The sequence below is a fragment of the Neomonachus schauinslandi genome, chromosome 1 (assembly GCF_002201575.2).
Source record: "Neomonachus schauinslandi chromosome 1, ASM220157v2, whole genome shotgun sequence".
Taxonomy (NCBI): Eukaryota; Metazoa; Chordata; class Mammalia; order Carnivora; family Phocidae; genus Neomonachus; species Neomonachus schauinslandi.
Genome location: NC_058403.1, coordinates 124395640 through 124415841, shown reverse-complemented (window position 1 = coordinate 124415841; position 20202 = coordinate 124395640). Strand labels below are relative to the sequence as shown.

Genomic DNA, 20202 nt, shown 5'->3' with positions numbered 1-20202 from the left:
CGGGTGCCCCAGTGAAACGGAGCAGGCGCCGCTGTGGGCAGCGGGGCCGGCCGTGTGCCCAGGCAGTGGGCCTGGGGGCACCGTCCCCCTGAGTGGTGGAGTGGAGGTAGGCTTTGAGAACCAGGTTGGGGAGCGGCAGTGAGAGCCCGACCCCAAGCCTGGGAAGGGCGGGAGGAGGCAGAAGTGGGTGGCTGGATGGGCCATCACTGGGCCGAGTCAGGCGATCTGGGCTCAGTCTCAGCTCTACGGTTGCCTCCAGGGTGACCTTGCCAGGCCCATCATGGGCAAAAAGAAAGGTTGACATTAAACGATCTCTGGGGGGTGATGTCTATGACAGGCTGGAGGGAAGCTGGGAAGGCCATGGGGAATGCCTGGGGCAGAATAAAGATGAAAAAAAGAAACTTAGCTGTGAGCTTATGCCATGCTTGACTATGATATGAGGATATTTTATTACCTGGTAGCAATGTGCAAGATGAACTGGACAAAGAAGTCATGATGTAAAGCATTATTGTTAATAAGCCATAATTCTCATGCAAAACTGGGGGACTAGTAATTCTAGCTGCCGGTTGCTAGTTAGGATGACCCACAACCATTTCATGCTATCGAAAGATCACTGACTTTTGTGCAAAGCACTGTACCAGGCACCAGGGAATAATATCATATATCCTATCCTATCATATAATAACTACTATAGCCTAATAAAATATTCTGAAAGGAGAGTTCATTGGCTGCCCTAGATGTGCTCATTGTCTCAAGGGGGCAGACAGGTAGACCATTACTAAAATGCTATTGATGCACATAGCCCTCTCAGGGGACCCAAAGGAAGAGGAATTTGCTGGAAAGATCTAGGAGAGCACTGAAGAAGGGACAGAAGATGAGAAATGTTTCCACCTCCTAATGAGATCTCACCAGCCATTCTAGAGCCCCAAATATCATCCCAGGACATCTATCTAATAACCTCAGGCTGCAGCGTCTTGGTTTTTACTTTTGATAGTTTTCAATTGCCAACACCAGGGGTATCAGTTGAGGAGGGGGTGGATCCGGTCCGTGACTATTACTGTATACACATAGGGTCCGGGTCCTGCCGTGGGAACCGTGTAATACCGCATTAGCCACACCACTGCCAGGCCCCAGCAGGGTGGCCGCACTGTCTGGGGTGGGCAATGTGCCCTGCAGGCGTCAGGATCTGACCATAGTGTACTCTCATCACCTCTCCAGGGTGTGTGGGCCACGCGGAAAATAAGAGAAGGAGGGAGGGATGTAGCCAATGGGAGATGCAATGAAGCATGCTCTTTTTTTTTTGTACCTTGATGAAAATATTGTGATTTTTTAAAAAAGATTTTATTTATTTGTTTGTTTGTTTGTTTACAGCACATGAGCTGGGGGAGGGGAGGGGCAGAGGGAGAGGGGAAGAGAGAATCTCAAGCAGGCTCCTCGCTGAGTGCGGAGCCTGATGCAGGGCTTGATCTCACAACCCTGAGATCATGACCTGAGCCGAAACCAAGAGTTGGCCGCTCAACCGACTGAGCCACCCTGGTGCCCCCCCCAATTTTGTGATTTCTGTACTGTAGCAGGACAAGCATAAGCATGGCATACGTTCCACAGATTATGTGGCTGATTTCTTGTAACTCTGACGGTACCTCTATTTCTGCTGTACGGTCCCCTTTCCCTGGTCTCGCACCACCCTTAGTGGTGAGGTCAGTAACTATAACCACAGTAATTATTCTCACTCGGAGGCCCTGTGTCGGGCCTTCTGGGCTGTGACCTCAGGGCCCTCCTCTCTGACAAGTGAGGAGTCAGCAGAACAAAGAGCGAGGCTGACTCGCCTGGGGACACACAGCCAACCAGTGGCCAGAGCAGCCTCAGGACTCAGTTGTCCTGACGCACACAGTTCAGGAGGCTTCGTATGACACCAGCCCCTCAGTATGCCAAGATTTAATTTATAAATGTATGGGTGCAGCAAAATTAAGGTATGGTTTGTTCTAGTCACATCCTTCATCTCTGCGAGCACTAGCCTTTGGTGTATCTACAAGGGCGGGGGAATTCAGATGTCCCTTTCAGGAATTTTATATGACAAAGTCAGATCTGGGCATAACTTCAGGTAATCCAGGGTATCTGCCTCTCCCAGGAGGGTGGTGAGATGGTTGCTCCCCAGCCTTTGGGGCCTTTGGAGCCCACTGATGTGCTGGGATCATCCGGGACATCATGCTGAGCAGAAGCTGGATGCTGCTCTTGGTCTCTGTGACAGAGGGAGGACGGATGGAGAACAGGCTGACATCCGATTGGTGACAACCAGTCTCCCCGGCATCAAGGCCTCAAACCGATACTAAGCTCCTGGCTTTCCCGAAACTCTCTGGAAACTCTGCTGGCTGGTGGTGCTACAGTCGTGATAACAGGGGGAGGGGTTGTACTGGAGCTGACTTGGTGGCAGGAATCTGGGAAATGAAGCTTGGCCCCCGCAAGGAGGTTAAGCAGAATTCATGAAGGCGGAGGGGAATTGAGGCAAAAGCAGGGATGTTAATGTTGGATGATGGGAGGTCAGAAAGAAACCAGACCAGCAGTTACAAGCAATAGGACTAAAAAAACAAAAACAAACAAAAAACAAAAAAAAAAACCCTCACATTGATTACTTGGGAAAGACGATGAGGAAATGAAGGATGTTGCAAAAATATCTGAGTTCCCCACCGAATTACTTTATTCAATCAGTCTTTAATGAGGCCATTGCAAGGAAGCAGAATGGATGGGCAGAAGTAATGATGGCCGTGTGGGTACTGCTCTTGCTAAGAGGCCGCCCTGACAACTGAGCCGGGATAAATCAGCAAGTGTGGATTACATGTCTTCTGTTATTAAGGACTCAGCTAATGAACTTACCAAACCTTCGGCAATTATTTGGAAGGTAAGGGAATTAGGAAAGTGATGCATGGGTGAGGTTGCTGATCTTTAAAGCCAAAGTTAAAGGGACCCAGGGAACCGTGAGCTACCGTTAACCGTCTGAGCAGTGTACAGAGTTTTTCACATGCTAACTGCCAGGTTAGGACCTAGCTTTAAATGATGCAGAACGTTGGGATGTGTTTTAATGATCAGCTGCAGGCCAGAAGAGGGCCATTGTTAAGCATCTGGATCAGGCCAGAAAGCTGACAGGTTCACTCAAGGCAAGTGTCAATTTTCTGAGTCTATGTGTGTCTGCGGGAAAGTTCCACTGCGCAAGAGCATTCCCATACTCAAGAAAGACAGGCAAGGTTAAAAAAACAACCCAACAACCCCAAAGTCAGGTGAGCAAATTCCAAACTGCATGTTCTCACTTAACCCTAGCACTGCCGGCAGGCACTACGGTCCCCATGTACAGATGGGAAAACTGAGGCTCTGAGAAATTCAGTGCCTTTCCAAAGGAACACAATTAACAAGTGGTAAATCAAGGACTGGAAACTAAGGACGGGGGAGCTGAGGGCTGCAAACGTCTTTCTGGCTTTCAGTCTGGCACCCTCCTGCACCATGCTTGGAAGGCTTATACTGGATAAAGAAGGATATATCCTATGACTGAGAATCCTAGGACTGAAAAATCAAGTTGGCCAACTAAGATGAAAATTATGCTCTGAAAGGTGCCAGGCAAAAATAGAGCCGAAAACAGACTGAGGGTTAGTCCATGATTTAAAAAGAGAGGAAGGCCCATTTCATACAAATCTGCTAGGAATATCTTGTCATTTCCAGTCATCGTGGGCCTATGGTGTGTAGGATTCTGAGCTGGGCATTCATAGGGGAAGCAGAAACAGAGAGAGAGGGGCTGAAGACACATAAAAGACATACTAGCCCCACAAGACACTGGAGGAAAAATGAGCACAGGTAACACAGGTTAACATGTATATGATAGAACAAAGTCTGGGAGGGAATGGGACAAAATGTTAAGTGTTATCTCTAAGTCGTCAGAGTGACCTAATTTTCTTCTTTTTGCTTCTGTGCATTTTATAAATCATCTATAATTAACAAGTATTTTTTGTTTAATTTGGAAAAGTTATTAAATAAAAGCATAAGGCAAGCCAGGAGTCCGTGTATACGGTGTGCTGACGACATCAAGGGAGGAGATGGGGTGGGGTGAAGGGGGCGTCCAGGAGTGGGGCAGGAAGGAGCATTAGAGAGGGGGGAGCAGAGTGAGCTTGAGGACCCAGAAGTGCGGAGAGTGCCGCAGGGTGCAGGGCTGGAAGGGTGCTGGAGGTCAGATTATGGAGGACGTTACAGGACAGTGTGAGCCTGTGGGTCCTGTTCAGGAACCCAGGGCCTATGGAGTCTGGGCAGAGGGCCAGTGAGGATCCCGGTTCCTGGAGAGGCCCCCAGGCATGTTGGGGTGCCCGGGCCTGGAGCGGGGGCAGGCACGTGAGGGGTGGGAGCGAAGCACTGCTCTGGTGGAGTGGATGGGCTGCAGAGGGGCTGGCATCCGCTGCAGCCTGACCTGCCCTGGTTGCCTCTGGGACACTGGCCTCAGGGGTGGGGCGTGGAGGGGGGCACCGTGAAGAGCAGGGAGCGAGCAGGAGGCTGGGAGCAGGCACATGTGGATGCTTGCCGGTGGTGTTGGGCGGTGGGAGGGTCCAACAATGGGGGGTTAGGCCAGGAATGGGCTGCGTGTCTGCAGGAGCAGGACATCTTGGGCTGCCTGTGTGTCGACACGTACACACGTCCCCGACACATCACAACTGCCCACCTGCGGACTCCTGAGTGTCTGTTGCTGCACTTGGTTTGATGAATCTGAGTCCCGGGGGGGGTGACATGGGTGCCTGGGAAGACCCACTCCCAGAGGCCTGCAGAGATGGTGGGCAGAGCCTATCCATCTCCCTGGGGACAAGGCTCTTCAGCGGCCTCCCCGGCTGCCTGATTGTTTTCCGGGGAACCCAGCAGACCTCGGGGAGTGGGCACAGGAAGCTGTGGGGTCGGCGGGGCTCCCCCAGCCTGGAGTCTGTCTCGAGGTCACCTAGAACCAGCAAAGGTGCCTCCGCGCACAAGTGGTCTCCTTACCTGCTGTCACCCGCCCGGGCAACCTGGCCAGGAGCACATTAGAGCAATGAAAATGGAGCCCAAAGTCTCCAAGAGAAAAGCTGCTTCCTAGTTATTCAGCCTCTCCAACTGACAAATCTTTTCGGGTAGGAGATCATCTGTTTCCCCCGAGAGAGGGCTCTGGTGCCAGCCCCGAGGACAGGCTTTCACAGTCCCCTTGGCGTCAGCAGCCACTGTCCTACTGTTCCCAGACCTGCCATTCTTCTAACCTTCAGCTGTGCAGAGATCAGAGAAGGTGGAAAAGGGGCCTTTTATAACCAAATTATCTCTGCGCATTCATCTGCCATTATGTTAATGCATTGCGAAGGCAGGCAGATGGTACAAAGTCAATTATGCTGGTGTTAAAAAGGGAGAAATTGACCTTTTCAGGACTCACTCGGATTCCAGAGCAGAGTTTGCAAACTCCGGTTTCAGGCCTGGCATGTGCGTGAAGGCGCACGGCGCTTTGGAAGGGGCGAAGGGAGGGGTCACAGCAGTCAGCCCAGGACTGCCTGCCTTCCATGGGACCCCTTCTCGTACCTGCACATTTTCTCAAAGAGTCCAGCGTAGCCGTCACAGTTGGTCTTCCGGGTCCGTAGGATGTCGGTGGGCTTGAAGGCCTGGCGGTCCTTCTCCTGGGCAGCCTCGATGTCGTACTCTGGAGGGCAGAGGAGTCTGTGAGCCAACAGGTCTTGGGAGGCAACCAAGGCTGGTGCAGAGCAGAGGGGTCCGTGGCCTGCGGCGCCATCCCCGACCTCCGCTGTGCTTTCAGCACCATTCGGGCTGGCCTCCCTCAAGTCCCGGAGAAACCACTGTAGGCTGAAGGGAACCAGGGCCCCCAGACAGGGCAAACTTGGGGAAATGTCGCCTCCTTGGGCAGGTGGCAAGAGGAAGAGAAGCATCAGCAGAGCAGGCTGCCTGGCTTGTCAGGCCTTTGAGGAGAGGCTGAAAGGGAAGGGGGCCAAGACAGCACCAGGCCGTGGGGGCTCTGCCCTTGCCCTCCCCACCACACAGCTCGGCAGGCCGTTCCCGTGAGGCTGCTCCCCCGTCCCTGCTGCGGCCACCCCCAAGGCCTCACACTGACCCCCGGGGGGTGCCCTGAGCTACCGCTAAACAGGCTGTCCGTTAGTGAAGGCCTGGAGGGAGGCCCTGAGGCAGGAATCCCTGTGGGCACTGAGGGCACGAAGGGAGCACCTGTGAAGGTGGCAGACAGTAAGTGAAGTCCTACCTAATGCTCTGTTTCTGACTCTGCCCCTTTAAGGCCCTGGGCTGAACGGAGCTGCTGTTTTTGGGGAGGGAGGAAATGGCCTCTCAGGCCCTGTGGTCAGATACCCTACCTGCGTCAGGTGAGTTCCTCCTCTAAGCTGCATCCCTCACTGCTGCTCTGGGAGGACAAAGGAAAAGCCCAGTGGCAGCAGATCAGGAGAGCCCCCCGCTGGTTGTCAGGTCACAGGGAAAGTGCTAGAAGTCCACCCCACCACCTGGCTCTGCCATTGACTGCAAGGGGCAGCATCCAGCCTCCCCCTAGCCACCCCCATGGGGCCTGGCTTGACTTGGCCAGACCCTCAAGGCTGTCCTGTGCAGAGCTAGGGACAGGTGCACAGGCCCAGGCCCCCTGAGGTTGCTCTGAGTGCCTGGTGACGGGGCTGAGATCGCGGGTGTGGGAACAGGGAGAGGGAGAGGCGAGCCCACTCTTCCTGGCACTGGTGCTTTAAGAAACCTCTGGTGTTGCAATAACTTTCCAACAGCTGTGAACCTTCCCCATTCTTCTTGGAGATGACCTTCTGTCCTGGGTTCTCAGGTCTGTGCAGCAGGTTTACCAGGAAGCCAGCACTGAGGGAATGCTGCCGCTGGGTAAAGGGCCTAAGCTCTGGTCACTGACTGTGGGCAGATGGTCACAGGGGATCCCCCACCCAACGACCCTTTATGGAGACTGTGAGTACACGGTGAGTTTTACCCTCCTTGGTTAGTCTTTGGTTATTCAACCTAGCCATCTGGGAACCCTTCTCCTCCACTGTCTGTCTCACTCCATACACACTGGAGGTCAAGTGAATCCCAGAGAGTCTCCCCTAGAAGCAGGGTCCTGCAGGGAGTGGCATCAGGGGAGTCCTAGGTTCAGTGGCACCACAGGTGGGCCTACCTATGTGGTGGCAGATCCAGATCCAGATCACGCGGACCCTCTCCAGGTCACTGTGGGCCTCCTGGAGCAGGTCGCTCACCAGCTCATCCAGGCCACTGTTGACTGTCACCTGGGGAGTGGGAGGGGTGTGCTATGTCAGGGCCTGGATGAGGGCGGTGGGAGCCCAGTGCCCTGCCGCCAGGAGCTGGTGCTGCTTTTCCTCCAGGCAGAGGAGGAAGAGGAGGAGAGGGCCAGAGGCACAAGGGCTAGGCTGAGCGCGGCCCTTGGTGGGGGGCTGGACATACCAGGTAGTGCTGACCAGCTGAGTCACTGGCCCTAGAGCCACATATCTTCTCTCGGCAGACCTGGGGCCAGCCAGGTGGGTGGGCATCTGAGCGGCTACAGCAGCCCCTACTCATGGTCAGTACTACCCAAAGCGATCTACAGACTTAACACAATCCCTATAAAATTCCAACAGCCTTTTTTTGCAGAAATGGAAAAGCCAATCCTCAACTTCATATGAAATTGCAAGGGGCCCAGAACAGCCAAAACAATTTTGAAAAAAGAAGAGCAAAATTGGAGGACTCATATTTCTGAATTTCAAAACTTAACTACAAAACTATAGTAATCAAAATAGTGTGGTACCGACATAAGGATCATATAGGCAGGTGGAATAGAACTGAGAGTCTAGAAATTAACTTATACACCTATGGCTAACTGACTTTTTTGACAAGGATTACAAGTCTGTTCAGTGGGGAAAGAATAGTCTAACAAAGTCCAGTCTGTGCTGGACAACTGGATATCCACATACTAAAGAACGAAGTTGGATCCCTACTTCATATACAAAAATTAACTCGGGGCTCCTGGATGGCTCAGCTGGTTAAGCATCCGACTCTTGGTTTTGGCTCAGGTTATGATCTCAGGGTTGTGGGATTGAGCCCCGTGTCGGGCTCTGTGCTGGGCACGGAGTCTGCTTGAGATTCTCTCTCTCTCTCTTTCTCTCTCAAAATAAATAAATCTTTTAAAAAATCAATTCAAAAAGGATCAATGGCTTAAATAAAAGAGCTTAAATGATAAAATTCTTTGAAGTAAACACAGGAGTAAATCATCATGACCTTGGATTTGGCAACGGATTCTTCGCTCTGATACCAAAAGCACGAGGTACAAAAGAAAAAATAGATTAACTGGGCTTCATAACAATAAAAAAACTTCTGGGCATCAAAGGACATTATTAAGAAAGTGAAAAGAGAACTTACAGAATGGGACAAAATATTCACAAATTACATATCTGATAAGGGATGAATATCCAGAATATGTAAAGAACTCCTACAACTCAACAACAAAAAGACAAACAACCCAATTTTAAAATGGGTGAAGGACCTGAATATACACTTCTTCAGAGATATATATAAATGGCCGATGAAAAGCTGTGCCACATCATTAGTCCCCAGGGAAATGCAAACCGAAACCACGGGACGCCACTTCACACCCCGTAGGAGGGCTGTAGTAAAAAAGATAGCAAGGGTGTGGAGAAATGAGAACCGTTGTGCATCGTTAGTGGAAATGTAAAATGGCGCAGCTGCTGTGGAAAAACAGTTTGGTGGTTCCTAAACAGGATTATCGTATGATCCAGTAATTCCACTCCTAGGTATATACCCAAGAGAACTGAAGACAGATGCTCTGGCAGATACTTGTTCACCTATGTTCACTGCAACATTATTCACAATACACAAACAGTAGAAACAACGAAAGCATCCATCACAGACGAACAGGTAAACACATGTCGTATATCTCTACGATGAAATATTATTCATCCACGAAAAGCAATGAAGTTCTGACACATGCTACAACATGGATGAACCTTGAAAACATGATGCTAAATAAGCCAGGCACAAAAGGACACATACTGGATGAGTCCACTTATGTGGAATATTGAGAGTAAACAAGTTCAGAGAGACAGTAAGTAACGTAGAGGTTAGCAGGGAGAACAGGGAGTGACTGCTTCATGGGTACGGCCTTTTTGTTTGGGGAGATGGTTGTACAATATCATGAATGCATTCAATGCCACCGAGTTGTACCCTTAAACATGATTAATATGGCAAATTTTATATTATATGTATTTTACCACAATTAAAAAAAAAAAGAACAAATTAGGTTTTCTCGCAGGGGCCCTCAGGAGGAAACACGGTTGGGATTCTAGGAAAGGCTGCCGTGACCATGTTTAATCTTTCTAGAGAAGCTGGGGCAACTGTGTGCTTAATTCTGCGAAAGTTGCCCACGCCTTGGCCGGCCCGCACCCTAAGGTACTCCCTGAGCTCCTGGATCCTTTCCACCACTCACATCAGAAGCCCCCGGATGCACTGTCTGACCACAAGGAGACCTCTGGAGCCCGCTTCTGCCTCCTACCCGCCTAGCTGCTGTCTGCCTCCTTCTGTTCAATGTCCAGCTCCAACTCCACAGTTCTTGTCTTCGTCCCTCTCCCAGAGCCAAGGACAGTGCCTGACACATTGCAGGGCCCTCACTCAGCCTGGCTGACTCCTGACTTAACCTCCTGGCTTCTGGGCCTTTGGGTCCCCACCTCCTGGCTCTACCTGGGCCTGGCTGGCTCTGGACACCCAATGCTTTGCAGCTGGGTCTCTGGCCTCAGCTGGGCTCCCGGCACTGCTCTCCAAGCCTCGCCTGTCCCTTCTGGTGGCCATTACAACATACCCACCCTCCTCAGACCCTGACACCGCCTCCCTTCCCTCCCTCTCAGAGACAACCTGGCCTAAGACTCAACATGGCTCAGTCAGGACTTCCCCTTAACGAGCCCTCCCTCCTGCACAGCCAGCCTCTCTGTCAGCCTCCAGTCCGGGCCTCCTGTCTTTGCAGGCCTTGCTCTTCCTCAGGCAGCGCCCCTGCTCACCTGGGTCCTCACCTCCTCCCTTCTAGGCCTGGCTGCCCTATCCCCTCCCCAGATCTCTTTCTTAGGGCTGCCTACATCTCGCTTCCTCTTCTCTGCCAGGCTCCTGTGGGGTCTTCTCCCCACTCCCTCCTCCTTCATCCCCGCTTTGCATCTCAGCCTGCCAAGTCTGGCTGAGGCTCCCACGACGCCCCTCTGACCTGCCCCTCTGGCAGTAGGAAGCACTTCAGCGCACAAGTGGTGGAAATGAGTCTCTCCTAACCTCACTTGACCAGACTGAATGGCGCATGCTATTGGCCATCCTTGACCTCAGGGAGCTCTCCTTGCACCCCCAAGAACACTGATCCTTCCTTGTCTTGCCCTGGTCTCAGGTGGCTCAGGGCCCGTTTGGACCTCCTGCCCTGTCCTCCCCAAGATGACACCCACCCTATGGCTTCAGCTTCAGCTAAATGTGATGGTTCCTGGATCAGTGTTTCCTGCCCACATATCTCCAGGCTGGATAGGGCTCCAGGCTTGGAGACCTGGCTGCCCAGTGGTCACTTCCCGTGGCTGTTCCACAGGTACTAGAGCCCACTGCCCCTAAACAAACTTGTCATCCCCTGAGACTTGCTCCTGGTAGCGAGGTGCTGTCCCACCCTCGCTCTGTCGCTCAGTCCAGCCGCCTGTGAGCCTCCTGCCTTCCACCTCCCTCACACACACTGGGATGGAGTCCTCCCTCTGCCTCCAGCTCAGTGCTGACCTTTCCACTCCTCTCTGCTCTCATTGTTCCCATTTAATCCACGTCACACCGGCTCCTGCCGGGACAGCAAATGGCTCCCTACTGACGGCCCTGACTCTAATCTGACTCTGGATCCAGGCCCCTATCCATCCACTCATCAATTCAACAAACAAGGTTCCTGAGCACCTACTATGTGCCAGCCACACGATGGTCTTTTTAGACTATAGATGACCTCCCTGCTTACCAGCCTACGATGGCTCGACTTCAGCAATGGGTCCAGCTCCTTGGCCCTTCTAATCAGACTCTGTCGTAGGGCTCCTGCCTGGTTCCCAGGACCCCAGTGTGTCTCTAGTGCTTCAGCTTCTGTAGCTGCTTCTCCCCAACCCCACCCCAGATGAGGCCAGACCCAGAGGTGAGAGCTTGGCAGCCCCGTGCTCCAGGGGTGAGCATGGTTCTGGTCACAGTGGGTGCTGGCCAGTTGCATCCATGGCCCTCCCTCATCCTCTTGCTCCCTTCCTTCATGGGCCAGGGGTGGCCTGGCTCAGCAGCAGCAATGCCCAAGTGGGCAATGGCAGCGGGGGCAGGATAGGGTTGGTCAGAGGGGCCTGCCAATGGAGCACCTGCAGGGTGTGTACCCTTGGGGTGGACGCATCAGGACCCCGTGGGTGGCATTGGGGGGATGGAATGGCCTCCTGTCCTGGGCAGGAGTCTGGTGCCTTGGCCTTCTTTCCCCCATCCATATGATGTGAAGAGGCACTCTGGGCCATCTGTCCAAGGGACTGCAGATGCATTCAGGAGGGGCCTGAGGAGAGGCTTCATTACCCTGACTCGGGAAACTCCAAGCCACCCTCTCTTACCTGTGAGGCATAGGTGTCCAGTTTCTCAAACTGCCGCAGGTCCAGGGGCATGGATTTCAGGCTGGACCGATCCCAGGGGTAGGCTAGAAACACAGGGAGGCTCAGTCAGCTACTGAGGACTGCTGACAAGGGGCCTCTCTGTCTTTTTGAGGAGCTGGGATTGCCCGACCTTCAACATGCTTCCCAGAGCCTGAAAAACTGCTCCCAAGAGCTAGATCTCCTAGAAGGGTTCCTTGGTCAAATTGGCTTGTGAACGATGGCAACTCCTCTAGTTCTTTTGGAGACTCACAGGGGATCTAAGCCTATTTGCAGACCCCGGGAAGTCAGCAGTAAAGAAACTAATTTCCCCTCAATTAACTCAGCAGTGCCCAGACAGATTAATGATGGAACCTCCTTCTCCCCATCTTACAGTTTTCTGCAGATTTCCTGCGAACTGTTCCAGGAATGAGTGCTCTGTGGGAAGTGCCCAGGAATGCTGCCAGTCCCCGGTGGGCTCAAGAAAGGAAGGTCTGTGGGGCGCCTGGGTGGCTCAGTTGGTTAGGCAGCTGCCTTCGGCTCAGGTCATGATCCTGGGGTCCTGGGATCGAGCCCCACGTCCGGCTCCCTGCTCAGCGGAGAGCCTGCTTCTCCCTCTCCCTCTGCCTGCCACTCTGCCTACTCGTGCTCTCTCTCTGTCAAATAAATAAATAAAATCTTAAAAAAAAAAAAAAGAAAGGAAGGTCTGTGCCATAGCCACAGTGCCCAGGGTGGAGGGCACCCTGGGTATCGAAGGAGGGTGTGCTAGACCAGGCCATGCAGGCTTCTGTAGGGTAAAGTGGGTTTGGCACCCAGACAGGCTTCCTCCTGTGCCCACAGTCAGCTGGAGACTGGAGCACCCCAAAAGCTACGTGTGTTCTAGCAATGGGCACCCCAAGTTCTGTGGGGAGGCCTCTGAGGGACGCTGTGCCCCAGAATCACTCATCTGTGCTCGCCTTTCTCATAGGAAGCCGGGACACAGGACAGCCCCAGTCAGCTGCTGCAGGGCTAACTGACCAGTGGTCAGACCAGCCATGGATGGGCAGCAAACCCCTGTCTCAGCCTGAAAGAGAGCCTGGGCTCTGGCAGGGTCCCTCTTTTTTTTTTTTTTTTATTATGTTATGTTAATCACCTAAATACATTACATCATTAGTTTTTGATGTAGTGTTCCATGATTCACTGTTTGCATATAACACCCAGTGCTCCATGCAGAACGTGCCCTCTTTAATACCCATCACTGGGCTAACCCATCCTCCCACCCCCTCCCCTCTACAACCCTCAGTTTGTTTCTCAGAGTCCTAGTCTCTCATGGTTCTTCTCCCCCTCCGATTTCGCCCCCTTCATTTTTCCCTTCTTGCTATCTTCTTTTTTTTTTTTTTTAAAGATTTTATTTATTTATTTGACAGAGAGAGACACAGCGAGAGAGGGAACACAAGCAGGGGGAGTGGGAGAGGGAGAAGCAGGCTTCCCGCCGAGCAGGGAGCCCGATGCGGGGCTTGATCCCAGGACTCTGGGATCGTGACCTGAGCTCCTCCCCTCTCTCTCACCCCAGGTCTTGGGCCTGCAGCACCAAGGTGAGGAATGTGCGGGCAGATGAAGCTGCAGCCCCCACAGCAGGCACAGAGGCTTTATACCTCTCTTCTTATGCTTGCCCACAGAGGACCCCCACATTGCACCTTCCCAGGGAGCAGAGAAGGCAGACGCTTAATGACTGAGCCACCCAGGCGCCCCCCCTTTTTTTTTTAAACATATAATGTATTATTTGTTTCAGGTACAGATCTGTGATTCAACAGTCTTACATAATTCACAGCACTCACCATAGCACATACCCTCCCCAATGTCTATCACCCAGCCACCCCATCCCTCCCACCCCCACCACTCCAGCCACCCTCAGTTTGTTTGCTGAGATTAAGAATTCCTCGTATCAGTGAGGTCATATGATACATGTCTTTCTCTGATTGACTTATTTCGCTCAGCATAACACCCTCCAGTTCCATCCACGTTGTTGCAAATGGCAAGATCTCACTCCTTTTGATGGCTACCCTGAACGCGCCCGATCTCGTCTGGCTGGGTCCCTCTTATTCAAGGTTCCTTATTCAAGGCCGACCAAATCAGGCAAGCTGGGTGGGAGGCCAGGGAGTGGGCAAGGAGGGTGGGGCCAAAGGGATGCTGATCCCTGAACTCGCTGATAACCCAACTCCCCTGAGAGGGGTGCTGGTGGGGCCCCAGCGTATGGCAGCCAGCCTGGAAACCGCAGAGCAATATGGGAAAACACTTGATGGGGGCTCCATGAAGCCTAGGTTCTCGTGGGGGCCTGACCTTCACGACCTCCACCTCCCTGGGGGCTGCTGGACTCAGGTGCACATCTATAGGGCACCTGGGAGAGTGAAGGAGACAGCGGATCCTGTTGTAAGGTCAGCACCACTCTGCTCCCTGGGAAGGTGCAATGTGGGGGTCCTCTGTGGGCAAGCATAAGAAGAGAGGTATAAAGCCTCTGTGCCTGCTGTGGGGGCTGCAGCTTCATCTGCCCGCACATTCCTCACCTTGGTGCTGCAGGCCCAAGACCTGGGGTGAGAGAGAGGGGAGGAGCTCCTGCACGACCCTCCCTGGCCAGTTCTGGCTGAGAGGCAGTGGCAGCTGGTTAGGGAGCTGGCCAATTTCCGGCCACAGAGGTGCCCCCAACCTCGGTCAGCTGTCCGAGCAGCCCATGTGGGTCCACCTGCATTTCCCCACCCCAGGAAGGTCCCTTCCTGTTAGGAACCGGGCCTTCTTTCTTCACAAACGAACTGGATCTGGCACATTCCCCAAGGCCACTCTGCGCCGCGTTCTTGCTTCTTGCTGACACTCTGCAGCAGGCCCTGGAGGGGTTTGGTCTCTCTGACTCCAAGCCGCTGACTGGGTCCTCACCATGTCATGTGCTCGGACACATCCAGGATCTGAGGGCTGTTCCTCACCCAAGAGGGGGCAGAGGGTGCTGGGGGCGGGCAGGCTATGTAAACCCAACCTTGAGGCTGTGGTTGTCACTCACCAACCTAGCATTTTCTGCTCCTTCTACAAGGGACCAAGACGTTTCCTGGACCCTCCCCCAAACCTTCTGTTCTGTACAGTCTTACCCTGGGGCTCCCTGGAAGCCTAGCACCATTGTGGCTCACTCCTCTGTTGCTGGAGCTGGGATCTCTTGTTTCTCATTACTTAGATCACTGTCAGTCCCTATTCTGTGTGGCGTGAGCTCAGCCCTTGTCCAGCCAGCCCCTAGGGAGGCGGTGGGGACGCGCAGCAGGCTCTCAGTGCCTTCTCCCTCCATGGAATCTGGATCCTGCCATTCTCTGACAAGGGCTAGCAGGCTCACCTAAGTGGATATGAAGTGGACTTACATTTAACAAATCTCCGCTCAGCACAACTCTGCAAATGAGGTCTCCCCCACCCCCACTGAGAACAAGGATGACATTTCTAAAATGGGACTGAAAACCTTATTACTAATTTTACCCTTTCTTGGTTCCATTTTACAATATCTGAACATTAAAAATACCCACAATGATTTATGCCTCATTAAATTTACCTTCTGAAGAGATTACATAAGATCTAAATATGATTTTGCATAATTACATTTAAAATACCAGTGGCATTAACTGAATTATTCTAATTTTAAAGCAAAACAATGGGAAGAAGTGCCAAACTCTACCAAACCTGAGATACCACCTGGTCTACTGAGAGGAAAACTGAGGCCCGAGGAAGGTGAGTGAGGGACAAAAATAGGATTCAAAGCCAGGCCATCTATCACCCCATTCAGGGTTTTACCCTCTGTCCCATTCTGTGTATTCACATGCCTCCTACCTTACAGATGCTTGGCATTCCATTTAAAGTTAACACAGTTCTGAATTCTGTTTTTAATATGTTTTCTGTAATGGGCTGCCTTGTTATTGGGGTTTATGCTTTAGCTTTGGGGTCACATGGTGTGTGAGCTTCTCATTACCCTGCCTGTGTCCATGGCAGACATTGCTAATCAATCATGATACGCATCTCCACCTTGAGTGCAGAGGTAACCCCAGACTCTCAAACAGATTGGCCCATGAGGCTAAACCAATTCACCACCTCACAGAACGGCCCTGGAGAAGGCCCTGCAACTCACCATGGGCATCTTTTGCTCCAGGCTGCCGGGGTCTTGTGTTTCCATTTTTCTCACCTTGTAAACCTGCAATATCCCAAAGGTCAGAGGTAGAGACGCTTCAGAAGAAATCAAAATGCAAGCACAGATGATTGTCTATGTGGTAGTCCTGGCTTCTGACTCCTCCTCTTCACTGTCTTTCCCCAACCTTCTTGCTCCCATACCATCCACCATCTATTACTGCTGGAATTGCTCTGGACTTCCTCCTGAGGTTGAGGAAGGACTGGGAACCAGGGAGGGAATGACAAGAGAGATAATTGCAGTCTGTGACCAAAGGTGGAATTTACTCCAACAGCAACACTTTGTGTTCCTCAGCGGGTCTACCTGGAGCCTGGAGCTCCTGCCCTGCTCTGGATTGCCCCCGCCATCTTGGAATACATCTGGGGATGCTATAAGAGCACCAGCATATTCATTGTCAGTTAAGAACTGACCATGGGAAGAAATGAATGTGGGACAAGGAAAAGGCAGTTTCTATGGAGTTGAAACGCAAAAAGGTCAAGCAATTATTAAATTGTTCTTTAATCTAAGGTTCAAGGGCAACCAAATCCTATCAATCCAGGGCTGTTAACGTAGAATGGTTGCCAACAGTTATTCGACTCCATGGAAACAGGAGAGGAGCTGCTGATTTGAAACCAGGTCAGGAAGATGTGGGTCTCTGATGGAACCAGGAGGAGCTGGGGAGTAGAGTGTCAAGGCGGGCTGTTTTATGCCCTTGAAGCCCACCGAAGGTTGTAAATATAACAGTGGAAGGTTGCTAATGTATAGAGGCACAGAGAAACAGTGGTCTGTTTGTTTCTTGCATCTATATTTTATTTCCATGTTCATTCTTTGGTAGAGTAATGAGGATTCAACATCGAGCTAGCATTTCTTATGCACTTACTATGCCTGCCTACCTTGTGCTTTAGATTGACTGTCTCATTTAACTTCACAACAGTCTTATGAAGGAAGGTGAATTATTTTCCTTCTTTCATAAATGAGGAATTTGATTGCAAAAGGGAGGTTAAGCTACTTGCCTAAGGTGATAGCTGAGATCTGAGCCCAGCCAGTTGACTCCAGGGCCTGTCTGCTCTACACCCGACTGCCCTTTTGAGACCCTAACCACTGAGGGCTGCAGGACCAGGCATCAAGGAGGGTCTGCCTTGCCCATGCGTGGACATGGAGATAACCCGAGCCCTGGCTGCTCTGGAGCCTTCATTCCTTGGCCAGCGTTTCCCCAGATCCCTTTAGCCATAAGGTAGACAGATGCCCGGAGAGGACCAAGAAGGGAGTGGAAGAGACATGGTGGGCCTGAGTCTATGCACCTTGCACCGAAGACAGCCAAGCGTGGTGGCTAAGAGCACAGGTCTCAGGCAGACCTGGTTCTGACCCACTTCCTAGCTGGTCCCTTGGGCAGTTATTTTACCGCTCGGGGCCTCACTTTGCTGACTTATAAGGTGGGGATGATGCTGGTTTATATCTAAGGGTTAAAAAGTTAACGAATATAAAATCTTTACCACTGTGTATGCCACTTTTTAGGCAGACAATAAATGGTATCTAAAAACAACACTCTTGTGATGAAATTCATCTTTAGCTAAATGCCTTGTGTTACCCACACCTAATTGCACAGACTCAAGAACAATGGGCGTTAGTTATGGAGAAAAGAGGTCCCAGAATGAAGCTTCTTTTCAGTGTGTAGGCCTAGGTTATCCCTCTCCTTTCCCCAGAAGAGGCCTAGGTTGGGCTCTGGCCCATTAAGTGACTTTGATTCCTCCCTGCCAGCCCTCCACACACAAGCAGCCCTGTACGTACGTACATTTAGCCAAGGAGAACTTCTTGAGCAGCTGGGGCATGGCATCTCGGGGGTGGACCTCCACAGTCAGCTGTGTCCCTGCAAAGGAATGGGAGGTGACATTCTCAGCCAGATGCTGCTAGGAAAGAGTGCAATGTCCCGTGACAGATGTTTGAACAACAAAACACAATTCGTTTTAAGCTTTCTTCTGAATATATAAATAATTCTTGTTTAAAAAAAATGAAAAAACAAAATAGAAACAGACAGTCCAGGCAAGATGGAATAAGAACATTTTACCTTGTCTTTCCCACTGAATGTGACTATAAATGTTGGGAAGAATGCAGGGAGCAACTATTTGAGGATTTTGTAAGGTAAATCAGAGAAGGCAAGCTGGGGAATAAGATTAGAATTTAAGTGAGCTTACCATTCCCCTCCCCCTGTGGTTATTACTTAGACTGGACTCAAAGGCAGTCCCAAACCCAGAAGTGCACAAAGGGTACAGAGAAATAGTGTTCCAAGAGAAGTCCTTTCTGTGGAGTAAGAAAGGAAACCTCTAAGAGTCAGAGGGTGTGGGGGAAATCCCCTGTTGTACCCCTGTCTTTTTTCTGTTATCTCTCCACTCAGCCTCTAGGAAAGTCTGTTGGTAGCAGTGTAGCAGTGATTTTGTTGGTCAGCCAAAACCTTAAGCACCTGAGTCTTTGAGGGAGGGCACCAGAGAAGCTATGATTCCCTACAGTGTGGGGGCAAATACTCATTGTTTTTTTTTTCTCTCTCTCTCTGTCCCATACTGATTGTGTCTAGGTGCAGAGTTATGAGAAGTGCCTGGCAGAGTGGGGAAACTAAAGTCCAGCTTTTGTGCTGGAGAATGGGAAGTGGATTATGAAGGGGAGGGAGCTCAAGAAAGCAAATCCATACAGGTATGGATGAACTCTTGTGGTCACCTCTATGTTGAGCATACATGGATCTCATCCTAAGCATCATACCCCAGTCTTTGAGAACTAAACTGATGGGGTAGACCAATGCCTCGACTGGCCACTGGGAGGTGCATGTGCAAGGCAGATCTGTATAGCACTGCAAAGGCTACGATCCAAAATCACCCAGCACAGCAAGAACCAGGAATATCTATACTCGAAAGGAAAAGATAATCAACAGATGTTAACTCCAGGATGACATAGATTTCGGAATTATCTGACAGACTTTCAAATAGCTATAGTAACCCTGTCCTAAAAAGTGAGGGCAAATAGTCTTGAAATAAATGGAAAGATACCAAGAATCAGCAAAACATCAGAAGCTATAAAGATAAAACAAATAGAAATTTTAGAGCTTAAATATAACAGTTTGAAAAATTATCTGGATATGCTAAATAGTAGAATGGCGATGACAGAGGAAAGAGTCAATGAATTTGAAGAAAGATCAATAGAAATTATCCAATATGAACAACAGTGAGAAAAAGTGAACAAAACTTCAGAGACCTGTGGGATAATACTTAAAGATCTAACATTCATGTTATTGAATTCCCAGAAGGAGAGGAGAAATAGTGTGGTGCAGAAAAAAAAAAAAAGAAGAAGAAGAAATAATGAGAAAATAATCAATGAAACCAGAAGCTGGTTCTTTGGAAAGATCAGCAAAATTGATAACCAGATTGACCAAAGAGGAAGGGAGGTAAGACATGAATCAGGAATCAAGACACCAATATCAGGAATGAAATAGGTAAGACCACTACTGATCTCATATATATTAAAAGAATAATAAGGGAATACTACAAACAACCCTATGCACATCAATTCTACAACTTAGATGAAATGGGCCAATTCCTTGAAAGTTACAAACTACCAAAACTCATCCAATGAGTAGATAACACCTCAATATCCCTGTATCTATTTTAAAAACTAACTGTAGTCAAAATCTTCCAAAAACAAACAAATGCCAGGTCCAGATGACTTCATTGACAAATTCTAAGACATATTTAAAAAGAAATAAGACCATTTTTTATTTTTTTTTTTAAAGATTTTATTTATTTATTTACTTGAGAGAGAGAGAGAGAAACAGCATGAGAGGGGATAGGGTCAGAGGGAGAAGCAGGCTCCGCCGAGCCGGGAGCCCGATGTGGGACTCGATCCCAGGACTCCAGGATCATGACCTGAGCCGAAGGCAGTCGCTTAACCAACTGAGCCACCCAGGCGCCCTAAGACCATTTTTTAAATAAGATCTTTCAGAAAACAGAAGAGTAGCAAATATTTCATTACCCATTTCATGAGGCCATCATTAATCTGATACCCAAACCAGACAAAGACAGCATAAGAAAGAAACACTACAGACTGATATTTCTCTTCTTTTTCTTTTGTTTTCAGACCAATATTTCCTATGAACACAAAAATTCTCAAAAAATATTAGAAAATTAAATCCAGCAATATAGTAAAGGACCAATATAGCACGATCAAGTGTGGTTTATTTAGGCAATTCAAGGCTGGTTCAATATTTGAAAACCAATGAATGTAATTCACCTAATAATATTAGCAGGCCGAAGAAGAAAAGAACACATGATCATATCAATTGATGCAGAGAACGCATTTGACAAAATTTAACATCTATTCATGACAAAACCTCTCAATAAACTAGGAATAGGAGGGAGCTTC

General features: G+C 50.2%; 1 protein-coding gene across 3 annotated transcripts in view; it reads right to left on the bottom strand.

The window, feature by feature from the left end:
- Positions 1 to 20202, bottom strand: part of KY (kyphoscoliosis peptidase) — a 44418-nt gene that overhangs the window by 8984 nt on the left and 15232 nt on the right. For 2 of the 3 annotated variants that reach the window (XM_021678765.1, XM_044915544.1), the window contains 5 exons: positions 17591 to 17665; positions 15763 to 15825; positions 11619 to 11701; positions 7163 to 7271; positions 5563 to 5680 (listed from right to left, as the gene is read on the bottom strand). In XM_021678765.1, coding sequence (XP_021534440.1) covers positions 5563 to 5680; positions 7163 to 7271; positions 11619 to 11701; positions 15763 to 15825; positions 17591 to 17665 — 448 coding nt within the window. Of the gene's footprint in view, positions 1 to 5562; positions 5681 to 7162; positions 7272 to 11618; positions 11702 to 15762; positions 15826 to 17575; positions 17666 to 20202 lie in introns of all 3 variants that reach the window. The other variant, XM_021678766.1, reaches the window with a different exon arrangement.